General features: G+C 38.2%; 1 protein-coding gene across 2 annotated transcripts in view; it reads right to left on the bottom strand.

The window, feature by feature from the left end:
- Positions 1-3,795, bottom strand: part of ESRP2 (epithelial splicing regulatory protein 2) — a 45,950-nt gene extending 42,155 nt beyond the window's left edge. The window contains exons 1-3 of one of the 2 annotated variants that reach the window (XM_075161067.1): positions 3,683-3,795; positions 3,298-3,450; positions 2,254-2,382 (exon numbers count right to left, since the gene is read on the bottom strand). In XM_075161067.1, the coding sequence (XP_075017168.1) occupies positions 2,254-2,382; positions 3,298-3,432 (264 nt within the window). In that variant the 5' untranslated portion in view covers positions 3,433-3,450; positions 3,683-3,795. Of the gene's footprint in view, positions 1-2,253; positions 2,383-3,297; positions 3,580-3,682 lie in introns of those variants that run through there. The other variant, XM_075161068.1, reaches the window with a different exon arrangement.
- Between the last annotated feature and the right edge of the window lie 10,219 nt (positions 3,796-14,014).

Genomic DNA, 14,014 nt, shown 5'->3' with positions numbered 1-14,014 from the left:
TGAAATAAAATTGAATTTGTTGAAGTGCCTTGTTGCAAGCAGAGTAAAGACAACCACAGATTACAGGCTTTTGGTAGATCCTATTATTGCTAAATAGACCCTAAATAGTAATAGAAGGAGGCTTTCTGTGGTCAATGGAAAAACTCCAGACCCACAGTAGCTGATCTACTGTTTACCAGTTAGAAATCACAGAATCAGAATCACAGAATTGTTGAGGTTGGGAAGAAACCTCTGAAGTATTGATAAAAGTTACAATGGATTTGTGCGTAGTGATTCTCACTTCCCTCTACATGTAAAGACTGGGAACCCAAGCCAGAAGCAGGCACTGAAAATTCCATTTATGTGATTGAGATGTGTGCTAAAGTGAGTGATTTTCAGCTGCATCATCAGATTTTCTACCACAATCCAAACAGGGTGTGGAAAGCTAATTTCACATAGTCTATAACATTATCCTAAATCAAGGTACAAGTCTACTTCCTTTTCCTCCTTCTTTTCAAATAATCACTTCACCCACCTGTGCTTTTGCTAATCAAAACACTTAACTGAGAAAAAAAAAAAACCTGTATGTGTTGACAAATACCTGACTAATCCTTAAAATACATGATGCAATTAAAATATTTAATGGCTCTTCAAAACTGCAGAAAAGGATCTACTATTAAAAAATATGGAATTTTGCTTTTTGCCACCATTGCAAGTGGGAGGATGAATTAATTCTCTCCCAACTCCCACGGAATCAGGACACATGGAGGGGAAGGGAGACGAGCTTAGGTAAAGTGTGTTCCAGAAGACCTGTGACGGAACTGGCCACATCACAACTGGCATCCAACAATTAACAGCAAAGTCATTATTTAGTTGTATAGATATGCCAAACAAAAAGGAAAAAAATTGTTGTTTTTCAAGAGTCTCTACCCACCTACACACAAAGGTAGTATTTCCTTTTATTTGCTAAAGCAGACCCACCTACGATGCAATTTACGGCAATAAGATACAATCTCTCATAAAGTATTGAGTATAATTAAAGTGTGTCTGTTATAAAGGTAAACAGAGTGTACTAGGCTAAGCTGTTCCAGATGTCTTTAGTGCAAGATCTGGGACAAGATCAAACCTGCAGCTGCACATTTTCTCAGGGGTTATTTTGAAACTTTAAAAAAAAAAAAAATCACCTCTTGGTCTTGGACTCTAGCAAAACTAGTGCAAGTAGAATAAATGCCATTTGCAGCTAATGTTGACAGATTTTAAGACACATAAAAGTTACACATTTCTGTTTTCAAAGATACTCACTCCAGAGTGAAGTGTTAACCATTCAATATCAAAGAGGGTTAGGACCTAGTCTGCCAAGCTATCTGTGTCACCAGGAGTTACAGCAACATGAACCTGTTCTACTGCCTAAGCAAGTTTCTTGCTGAAACACACCTACGAATGATTCAGACAAGGTGTGGAAAGCTAGTTTTATATGTTACACAAAAATGCACTATTGTATTTTTCCATTCAAGCACATTTCATATATAGAAAAGACAGTGAAAGCAAGCAAACTTTCAGGAACTATATACGTATACTTTATTTGCATTAAAATTTTTTAGGTAACTTAGGGCCTCTTGAACCACAAGGATGACACAGATTTACAGATTTACTGTCTTAGTGTGACATTAAGTGAGCCAAAAAGCAAAATACAGAAATCGCAGGGAAAAAAAACTAATCACTTTATAATCCACTAAACTAATTAAGCTTATCTGGAAAAGAGTGATACACAACAAGCACAGCTGATGTTTTACAAAAGTATAGTTTTGAAGATTTCAACTAACTTGAAGAATCAAAAAATGAGAAAAGGTCAAGTTTTTTTTAATACACGTTATAGCAGTGAACCTGTAGATTAAAACATACCACCTGAATTTTGAAAGTTTGATTAGCACTGCTAAATTAAGTAGTGCTTTTATCGGCCTATTCTTTTAAGGCTTGAGTAAGAGAAATTTGGAATAAAAGTAGACCCATTAAAATAACCAGAAGCCAGATCTTCCAAGGACTAGAGCATCAGCTCAAATACTCTGGTATTGTACATAACTGTTTCAGAATTATGGGGTTCCCATTTCAAATGGTTCAGGTCTCTTTTGGGTTAGCTTTAAAATAAGCACAAAAACTTGCTAGTGAGTTCAAAGCAAAAGGCAAAATTAGAGTCTATTTCTTTCATCAAATCAATTGAGTCTTGTTCCCAGGCTTCATCATCAATAGCCCCTGCTCCCAAGAGCAGCACCTCACCTGTTGAAGAACCCGGTCCAGTGGTTCAGCTTTGCCCAATCCCTCTGGTGTTAAGCCACTCACTTCGCGACACTGGTCACTTAAGTCCAAGTTGTCTGCTTTCACCAGGGATTTGTGTAGAGTCCCTACCTAAAAACATTTAAGAAATTATGGACAAAAGTGAGGAACAATCGAATTAGCTCTTTTTAACAACACGTTCAGACTGCAGAAAAATCAGAAAGGTGCAGTATCGTGTTCCCGATAACAATCGCAATGAGAAAAAGCATTTGTCGATTTCACAAATCGAAACCTTTTGCCTCGGTTTCTTTCCCTCCCACCCCGAGAGCCACGCTCTCTGCTTCCGTGAATCGGAGCCAGTTTTCATGTGACGCCTTTTGCAGTTAGCACCGATTTTTGCGGGAGTTGTTAATTGCAAAGGGAAGATCACATAATCTTAAGGCAGTTTCCTGAATCTATTCATGAAATTGATAGTCATGTTTGTTTTATCAAAGGCCTTCATCTCTAGGAGGTTCTTGCTTATGATAGGGCCTTTGGAAGAAAAAAATAGAGCATATTTTCAAATTAGCCTAAAAATTAAAGGAAGTCAATATTCTCTTAAAGGTTATCCAAACATCGGTTAAAAAAAAAAAAAAATTCTCCCGCAGCAGGCCGCAAAGGGTCCAACGGTTACCCTGAGACAGCTCCCGTGAAAGCATGCACGTTTGGAGCCTACCGAGGGCAGCTTTTTGTTTTAAAGCTTCAAAGTCCGTAGGCATCTTCGAATTTGAAGCTACAGATGTTTTAAGGGGGACGGGGCAGGGGGGTAAAAGCGGCCAAACTTTCTTTAAAAGTTACTTCTTCCCTTAAAACGGAACAAAAAGGACCTTCTTGAGTGACTAACCCGAGGAGTGAATGACCCCCGGGCACGGGGGCCCCGCTCCCTCCCCTCCCCTCGGTGCATTTGTGAAATGAACAAACGGCTCCGGGGAGGCGGCGAGCGGCCGGGCGAGCCTGCTCGCCCTGCGCCCGGGGAACGCGCCCTCGGACCGGGTGTCGAAGCCATACCTTCTTGCTGTGTAGATCCACAACTTGCCACACCAAGAGAATTAGTTCCCTCTCATCCGAACCCAGTTTAGCCCCATATGCACCAGCTGTTGCCCCAAACAACACCACCAAAGAGTCACTGTGCGAAGCCGTCATGACCACAGGGGGAAACAACTACAATCAAAAGCAGAGGTCAAAAAAAAGAGAGAAAAAAAAGAAAAAAAAGAAAGACACACAAACAAACGAAAAAAAGAACAAAAAAATCCCACAAGGCTCACCCCCTACCTCCAAGTGATCAAAGGGGAAAGGAGCGAACGAGGAGTCACAATATCAAGAGGAGAGAAAGAGCTATTTAGGAGGTAAGGGTGTTTGAGACAAAAAAAATGGTGAAAGCTTGCATCTCTACCTGTTCCCGGTGATCTCCTTCTTCCCGGGGCTGATTGGGAGGTGAAATTAGCAAGCTGTGGGTTTCTTTCCCTCTGACATCATGGCAGAAGCCCAGCCTGGGCTTGGGCTTTTTTTTTTCTCTCTCTCTCTCTCTCTTTTTTTTTTTTTTTTCCTTCCCCCTTCCCCTTCCCCTCTCCTGAGTTACCTGCCCTTGGTGCAGCTCATGTGACTCTAGTCAATCTCCCAGAGGGACAAGGCCATTGGGCCTTTGGAAAAGGTGTAGGAGGGACGGAGGGAGAATCAACGCCTGGCTGATCTGGCCTGATTGGTTTTTGAGGGAGATCAGAGGAAAACTCCTCTTTCTCTCTCTTTAATTCTGCCTGCAGGAAGTGCCTTTACCTGCTTTCAGTTTTGCGGGATCCCGTCCGGCGCTGGGCGCGGGCAATGCGCGCTCCGGCTGCGCGCCCGCGGAGAGGCGCGGCCGCCCGCGGCCCCTCGCCCGGGGGGAACGTGGGGGTCTGTGCAATCAGACCGGGTCCCTTTTTTTTGGAAATCTGAAGGATATACACGTACTGTTGCTAAAACACAATCTATGATTTAGCTTTGAAATGCACAAAAGTCTTCACCTGCTTCTAATTAATTGCCTTTTATGCACGTTGCCGTGTATGTATTGAGCTACCAACGCCAACGTTAATGTATAATAAAAGTGTAGTATTACACGGGGATTTTTAAGGGATATTACAGGCAGAAAGTACTTTGCGTTTTAGGCCCTATTCTGCATATGGTTTGCAAAGTGGGTCCTAGTACAATAATTTTTGTTTTTGAGAAAGTGTGTATCTAGGATGTTTTGCAACATAGAAATATAAAGCCCTGTATTTTCTACCCTGTAACTGCTCAATAAAGAACTATCTTCTGGGCATTTATGGCAGTCCAGGACTGGCAGTTTTTCTCTATACCTCTTTTCTGTTTCACAGGTGAGACTCTACAATGGGAAAACACCACCTAGTTTAGCTGCTATAAACATACTCCTCTAAGCATTTCTGCTCAATGGGAGCAACGGTAATATTTTTAACATCGGGGACCGAGAGAATTTTTGGAGACATTGTCAAACTCAAATTTATTTTAAAGCAAGAATGAAAATCAAAAAGCCTCTAAACTGTTTTGACCATGTTATTACTTTTCCTGTTGCCACCACTGATGAGTTACTAATGATTTTTAAAGGCCAAATGCTGCAAGTTAGACTAGTCATAATTTTTCTTTTGCTTAATTAAATCTTCAGTTTGTACTTCAATATTAGTGTTGTGTTGAAATTCAGTTTTCACTGAATGAAAAATCATGCTGCTATTTAGCTACTCATGTCTGTCATGGGAAAATGCAGAGCTGGACATTTAATTGTGATTATCTGATGGGTTTAAATATTAATATCATATTTTCTCTTCTTTTAACATGCTAATTTTATAATTGTTTAATTATAGCAGTTATTATGGACCTCCTTCAGCAAACACCAATTCACATGCTAACACCATCACCAAGACTATTTCCATTTATTTCAATGAAAGTAAACTACAGTTCAAGGATGCTATCTCATGTGAATTATCTTAGAATTCATGTATTGCAAGTATTCACCTGGCAGAGGCCATGCAGAGAATTTCGCAGTGCACAGGTGTATCTCACTGAACATTACCAGATAGCTGTTAAATGCCTCTCAGCTGTTCTCTCTGCTGCTCACATGTGCAGCTGCCTGAAAAGCAGTCCTGAAGATAGATCATTGTTATAGAAAGGGCAAATTCCCAAACACTCTGAGATGAAAACTTTAATCTGTAACATATATATATTTACATATTCAAAATGTTTTCAGCAGTATATTTTCTGGCATTGCTGAATTTATGCAACAGCTGTATTCTCCTCTGTCAATACATGTCTAGAAGTCCTTGGTAGAATAAAAACCCATTCATATTCCTTTTGGTTAGTTATATCCTTTGGATATAGTGGTAATGAAGCAGCATTAACAGCCTATTCATTGTGTATGGGATGATTCTTATCCCTTAAGTCTGTAATAAGAACCATAAAAATACATTGACTTCAAGTGTGAGAACTGTTCCTCTTATCCCAAGCTATTCCTCCCCTCCCAAATATACATATATCACGGGGGTGTCTGGGGGGAGGCAATGCCTGTTCATAGAAATGTAAACACAGATTTTACCTGTAGCTATGTTCACAGAAAAAAGTACCAGTTCGCTATAATTTAGTTGCATTCATGAGGGTGCCATTTCATAGGTCTTATATGTAACTACTTCATACAAAATGGGATTATAATTAGCAGATTTCTATAGAAGATCATACACATGATATATTCTTCGCCAGCTTGACATATATGCCCACAGGCTTCAGTGGCACGGACAATGTCAATACCTATGTAACTGTCTCCTAGGATCTAACGTGAAAGAAAAAAGTATCGTAATTCACTTATAGCAAATTAAAGAAGTCCTACTCATACCAATGCCAAAGACCCTTGAAAACTTATTTGAAATCTATGCATGGTATCAAAGGCTAGTGAGCCCAAAAGGTTGTATGCTTTTCACAATTATATTAGCTGATCTAATAAAATGTACTATCTCTTCCTGGAAAACCTATCTGGTTTCTACTGTTAGACTATCTTGTCTCATATATTTCTACTGTCACTAACTTATCTAAACTATTCTAGCTAAATTGACTTCAAACCTATTCTAAAATGTTTAAAAGAAAAATTCAAATAAACACTGGTCTTTCTGGGGTTTCAGACATTTTCAAGTATCAAATTATGCAATTGTTTTCCCATTCATCTTCTATCCACAACCTTCCATCTCTCTGCATGCAACCCTTAATTATACCAGTCTCTGCAATGTTATTGATCTAAAAAATTTAAAGGAATGACATCGCATGTCTCCACAGAACAGCAACAGGATCCACTTCCTGAAACAACATGTGGGACAAGCCCTTGTACACTGAGCATTAGCAAAGTTAATTTGTAACCAAGATCTTGCTGAAATAAAGAGTTATTGCTCACCTTCAGCTTTAATCCTGGCAGGCATATTTATGGAGGTTCTTGTTTGTAGGCCCCATACAAGGCTAATGTCTCATAAATGTAACTGGGTGGAGAATAAAAGTTTTAAAAATGGACATTCATTGTTATCCAAGTTCAGTATTGCGATTATTTTGTTTGTTTCTTTTTTTAATCAAACAAACAAAACTGGAAAATAGGACGGTTTTACAGTTAGATCACATGAGAATGCTGAGGAAGCTCATTAAATGCATTGTGCTGGCAATGGACAAATCTGTAGTGACAATTTCATTCTTACTATACATACTATCCAGTTTCATGAATCAAGACAAAGAAAGATTAAAAAAAATAGAAAAGAAAACATCACCCCCCCTTTTACCTTTACTACATTATTATTAAAAACCCCCATGGACGGAATGTCCTGATCACTGAAGTTCATTTGTTATAGCCTAATAAAAGGAGTAGGAAACTTGGAGACATGAGATCTGGAGTAAATCCTGGCCACATTCAGATCTACAGCAATACTTCAATTACCTTTCAGGGAAGCTAAAAGTCAATCTTCTGTTCCAAACTTGTATGATATTGAAAAGATATTTGTCTTCCTTATGAATACTTTTCTCATCAGTTAAAATGAAGACAATGATGATGATGTTTAACCTTGTAAAACGGTTTGAAATGCCCTGAGAAAAGTGAACTAACTTTGAAGTTGGGTCTAACTTCAAATTTGGCCATGCTGGTGGGGCAGGGAGGTTGGCCCAAATGACCTCCAGAGGTCTCTTCTAGCCAAAATTATTCTGTGGTTCTGAGAAACAGGGATGCTAAATTAAATAAGTATGGAGCCTTGGTGTTTATCTGCACAATAGGGATACCAGTAAATTCTCTGGGTGCCTCAGCATCTCCAAATTGAACTGGCACAGGAAATAAAAGATCTATAAGTGATCTGTAAGTAAATGTGAAAAGACATTTAGATTTCATACGCATTCAGTCCTTGGCTCCTGGATGGGATTATAAGCAACTGTAGCAATTTCTTCTGAAGGAGGAGCTTACTGTAACTCCTGAAACATAAACCCATATGTAAAGAATTTTCTGGCATCCTTTCTTTAACAGCAAATGAGTGGGAAAGGGCATGGGAACAACTGCTTAACAGTGTTCTTTGATTGCTGTCCAGATGTTTGGAGAGATCTGATTTTTTGGTCTGCCAGGTAGGTCTGTCATGATTACAATGCAGTGTAGAAGCCTTGAAATCATTTCCATTGGGATATTCACAAAAGCTCGGCAATATGCAAAAGTGCTTCAGAAAGGTGGTTTCCAATGGATTGTTACCCTGCAGATACTAGCCCCATCAAGCCATTCTGAAAGCATTCACTTAGAATCACGTATCAGTTGGAATTTAATTTCTATTCACTCAAAGGTAAATTAAAACATAAATTTGGTGACTAGGCTAGATAAATAAAAATGAAATTACTTTCCCTATTATTTTACATAGCTTCTCTCCTTTATGGGATGACAATCAATCCAGTGTCTTAATCCTACAAAGGTTTTATACATGCTCAGATCCCACTGGAGTATAGGTGTATGCTGTTTAGCCAAATTTCTCCAGATTACAGGTATCAGGCTTTTGAAGATATAAGCATTTACTTTTATATAAAATTTATGGACAGATTAAACATGCATGCATAGTAGTGTCTTTCATTAATATTATTATAGACTTACATTAAAGTGAACGGTTTACAACAAGTACACAGTGAATTTAGATTTTTCTCTCATCGGAAATAATGCTTTCCTTCAAATAATTTACCAAAGTTTTGTGGAATTAGATTCATTGAAATGTTAGCTGGCGGGGACCTCTGGAAGTGCTCTTGTCCAACATTGTGCCCACAGCTGAACTACTGCCAACACTAGATTGAACCAGCCAATGCTTTGTCTAGCTGCATCCTGAAAACCTCCAAGGGCAGAGATTCCAAACCTCCATGGATGACCTGTTCCAATGCTGCACTACATTGCTGATGAGAAACTTTCTCCTAGTGGCCAATCTGATCTCACTGCTAAATTTTTAAATAATTCACTGCAACTAGTTGAGACAGGATCTTTAAGCTGCGGTAAGTTAGACAAGCCATGTGATACGATTTCTGTTACCTAATGAGATGAATATGCAAGTACTTCCTGAACCTTTCAATCTACTTACCTGTGATTGAAAATTCACTTTGTGTGAAGCTTTATTGCCCCTAGAATCTGCCTAAATAAATTTTCATTGCAGTTGGTCACTTTTTCACTAGTCTCAGGTATAATATGAAAATGGAAATTAAATGGAAAATATTATTTCTATGTCACGTTTTTAAGCAAATGTTCACCCTTAGATTAAAACACTTCTATTACTAACCCATCCTCTCTTTGTCCATTGAAAGGATATAGTAGTTTACAAGTCTGTCAGTGTGACTGCATACCCAACAGTAAAAAACTTGCTTTTTAACGATGAGGTTTAATATAATGAGTTGTTTGTTACATCAACTATAAAGGAAAAAACCCGACTACTATCATTCTTGCTACCATCACTACCACTCTTTAGCAAAAAGAGTAAATACATAAATCGATAACACAATTCACTGCAACAGCTGAAAGCCAAAATGCTGGCTTTCGTTCACTACTATTTAAGTGCAATTAAATAGAATCATTTTATTAATTTATAAGCAATAAAATTTAAAATTACTTTGCATGTTTAAAGTTCAACAGGATAAACTTTATATCCTCTTGTGAAAAGATCAAGTGGTTAACTCCTCGTAACAGAAAATGAGAATGATCTGATGTCTACATGAAGCATTTAGTTTTGGCCATTTTATACTTTATATTTAAGAGACCAACTCAGAGACTTCCAATCATTGGAATAGCAAGACAGGAAATCCAGTAGTCCTTTAACTTTTTACAAAAGAATTTTTGTATTCACTCCTCCAATGAATTGTTGATATTCAGCCCACCATATTCCCACACATAAATGCAATCACACTGTAGATCTAGAAAGTTCTCAGAAGTTCACTGAAACACAAACATCACTGATGTTTCAAAGTGAGACAGCCAAAGCCATGTGGAACTTCGGATATCCTACTCCAGTCACCTTGGATGCAAACATAAAAAACAATTAGACAACATAAGAAATGTAAATGTCACTATCTACATCAAAAGATCTGCATGGTGTACACTACTCTCACTTATGAGAGTTGATAATCAATTCTGCAATATAGCAGTGATGAAAGAACTGATCATCAAGTGAATACAAAAGACTGTGTACTAGAAGTCCAAATTGCTCAACGAAAAACAACTGTACGAATTACACAATTAATGATGAATTTATGCAAGTTACATTTTCTCAAGCTTTACTGACAACTGGCTGATACTGGCCTCAGGAGAATATCTTGGCAGAGATTACTAAGCTCTGGCTTTTTATTCAAATTGTACCACAAGCTCTCAGCTGACTTAAAAACCCTGATAAAAAAATGAGGGTGTGTTCCTATAATACTTCATTCCCATTTGATTTAGCTGCTCTGATATTTAACCTGTTTCTTCATTATAATTTAATTAAACTTATTCCACATACAGATATGCTAATACACATCTTTTTCTCACCACAGTATAAACAGAAGTAAAATATAAATGCAAAACTTAAGCAAAACTTAACCACCTGTCAAAGTACTTGGGCTTTAAAAACATTTAATCGAAGTATTTTGTATAACACAGAGATGAATGCAATTATGTGCATCCAAAATAGACATGATAGGAGACCTATCATTCAATGGTTTCTTTTCTTTCATCTTGATTATGTTTATTTTGCTCCACTTCACTTCCACCACCAATTATTACATACTTAGGATCTGACAGGGGATTTCAAACATGGTCTATGTCCTATTCTATCCAATTACAATGACGGAACAATTTCCCCAGAGAATCAGGCCTCTGATACAACTTCTGTATTTTTGTTTTTACCATCTTTGTCTTGAAAGTACATGGTCTTTGAAAAGCTAAGTCTTGTCTGACTCGTTACTACCAGACTCTAGCAGAACTAATATGCCAATTTATAGGAAGATTAGATTAGTTTATTTTTTTACTCTACCATTTGCAATTTGATAAGACAACTACGGTTTTTGCAAAGATATCTCATTTTTTCTACAGCACCTCTAGATGCAATTGCTTGCATGGAAGACTCTAGTTTACACTGAACTGTATTATGTAGTTACAGTTATGTCAGTAGAGTCATCAGATTCTCACTCAAATAAATTTCATTGTTTCTATTCAACAAATCATCTCTTCACTTTAACCTCTGAGCACAGTTGAGCAAATATCTTTCTTCCTTTGGCCTGATGGTGGATTTTATACGCTGTGGAATATACAGTGGAAGTAAGACAGAAGTAGTGTCCTTACTGATACATCTGGCTGATACTACAGAGTAATATGAATTCCTGAGAAGAAACATTCTCAAAGAAACATACTGCACAGTCAGTAAATGTATTCAAGTAAAAAACAAAAATAGCAAAAAAAAAAAAAAGAGGACAACTCTACTTAGATTCTTCCCTTTGGCATACTGCAGAAATTTTAAATTTAAGATGCTATATGATGCAATTCAGTGCATTTTATCACTTAATAGCCACAGAATTGCTTTATAAACACAGATAATAACTAAGCACACGGCAAGCAGGTGCAATGAGTTCTGCCCTTTCCCTTCCCAATAAGTTGGAGTTGTGATAACATACCGTGACAGAGCTGTTTTATAAGTGCCAGTACTACCACACCTCCTTTCCACAGCCCTCTGCTAATGTGACACACCCTTGTTTGACAGGAAACGTCACCTTGTGTTCAGTCATTCCTTGGTTTTCTTAACTATTTCAATCATAGTGTGACACAGTTAACATACATTAAGATTTTCCCTTTTCTACACTGAAATATATGGTGGTGAGGAAAAGGAAAAGAGCCCTGGGACACACACAAGAGAAAGCTGCCTGGCACATCCTGGGAGTGGCTACACAGTGGGTAGAGTGAACGTACTGATAACGCTCTGGGTGAAGTAGATGTCCAGGACGTAACTTTACCTTACCATCTTTCAACCATTCCTTTCCATTCTCTAGTGCTTTGCTTTGTGTGAGCAGGGAGGCAGAGGAGTCCGATCTACTCCTTCATTATTTTTCAGATAGATTAAATCCTAGTATGCACTACAAACAAACATACCCCCACTGAAGAAATGAGAATAGTTAGTAGTTGGTTGAGTCTGCTATATATGACAAGCTGTGCTCTTAAGCTGTAGGTTTCATAATAAAACATGTTTGACATAAATTTCAGGCATACCTTGTTCATCCAGCCTCAGCTATTCATCCTCATCCCACCCTTAGCTCATTGTCTTCTCTGATTCTTCACTATTTGTGGGGCTATACTGTGAATCAGCTTTGAAATACTGATCCCGTTTCAGGAAGCTGGATCTGATTCAGTTAAAACCAAACAGAACACCACATCACCTTATTTTGGTAGAGAATTCCTTAAGACAGATCCATTCCCTCATCTGGTTCAGAGGTTGGTCCCACAAACAGTTATCCTGGCAAAAACAAGACAGAAACTCATGGGAATGGGAAAACAAGAGGGGTACTGCTGCCTTATAGTATCATGAATCCATGGCTTCAGGGCACATCAAGCTTTTCTATGGCCAGTTACTACTGAACACCTGCAGCTGTCACTTCAGTCAGGTTGGCTATTACTTTTACAGATGAGTCATGTTGGATAGCATTTTACACCTACTTTGTATAGATATAAGTTGTAAGACTATGAAGATCAGGTCCTCTTGTCTCTTCAGATCTCTGGATTACTTTCTATCTATGCAGGAATCCCTGTCTGAGGGTGTATCTAAGTAGGAAAAAAGCGTGCTTTTGCCATGTAGATTCCTGGAAAAGGGAACACTGTCTATAAATTAAATTCTTGTTAGCCAGATGAAAGTACCAGCAATCTGCTTTGCCTTGTGTAAGAGCTGAACTTGTGCTGGTCAACTCCTGGTAAGAACACATAATTACCCTTGGGGAAGACAAGGCAAAAGGACTCAATAACAAAGGGTGGGGATTTTTTTCACTATTATGGGTTCTGCTCCATATCTCTCAGTGTAAGATGAGCCATTCTGCACAGGGTGATGAGATTTTTAATCAAGGACACAGGGCTTTTCCTCTTATTTAACATTATGTTTGTGATAAAATAACATGTAAATTTAATCTCTTTTTCTCACAATACATCTTGCAAAAATGACTAAAAAACATTCCTTTGCATTGGTATTGAAAGCACAAGACTTAATCTATCCAACCCTTGTGAACCTGTTGGGTGTAGGGGAACAAGGTGGAGCCCACCAACTTCAATCAAATATTAGCTGCTTTAATCAAAGAGATGTGAATAGCGTGCATTCTCAACTTTTGATTTCCACAAAGCCTGTTTGTTTTACTTAAGGCTAGTTTACTACGCCCCTGTTACCATGGAATTGCTAGGGAGCTAAGCCACACCTTTATGAACATACTTAGCACTTCCTGCTCCTTAAGAGCAGTCTCCTATACTCCAGAGAGATAATTGGAGGTAAAAAAGCATAAACAGCTAGATCTTAAGATCTTGGCTGGCTGGCAAAGCCAGTGCACGTCACCTGTCTTTGTGCTCTTGTTAAATAGCTCACACAAGGTTTTGGGGAAGCATTTACCCTGAGATATATTTTTCAAAAGTATTTGATGCTTAGGATACTGATAATATGTTTCCTACCCTTTCATCGGTTTGAATCCAGCTTTTCCATTGGTGGCTGCATTGTGACTAGAAGAAAATGAATTGGTGGGTTCCTCTCAAATCCCTCTGGGCTGATATATACGCTGTATTAGAGTAATGGTAGGCTGACTGGCAGCTCCAGCAGACAGGATAAGGGTTCATTATATGTAAACAACCCTCTCAGTGCTCTGAGGCAGCATCATGGTATAATTGCTAGAACACTATCCTCCTTTTTCTGGTTCATCTATAATTTAAATTATTATGTAAAAATATTTGTCAGTCCTGTCAATGCTCAGTATTTATATGAATCTCAGGAAGTTGTTGTCTGTGCTTATTTTGTTTTTTTTTTTTTAAACATAGTATACTAAAAGAAACAATTTTTAAACATACGCATTGAGTACTATAAAAAAATCAAAGCCCAGAACTCACTGCTGAAACTTAAGCTGCCTAAAAATGCCTAAAGCACACCAAACACTCATATTAGAAACCTTCTTACTGATGAATCATTCCCGTAGTTTCACAGATTTCCCCCTTTACCCCCTCTGATTC

Source organism: Calonectris borealis, chromosome 12, assembly GCF_964195595.1.
Source record: "Calonectris borealis chromosome 12, bCalBor7.hap1.2, whole genome shotgun sequence".
NCBI classification, from domain to species: Eukaryota; Metazoa; Chordata; class Aves; order Procellariiformes; family Procellariidae; genus Calonectris; species Calonectris borealis.
The sequence above is the reverse complement of the archived record's forward strand: the minus strand, read 5'-3'. Positions and strand labels throughout refer to the sequence as shown.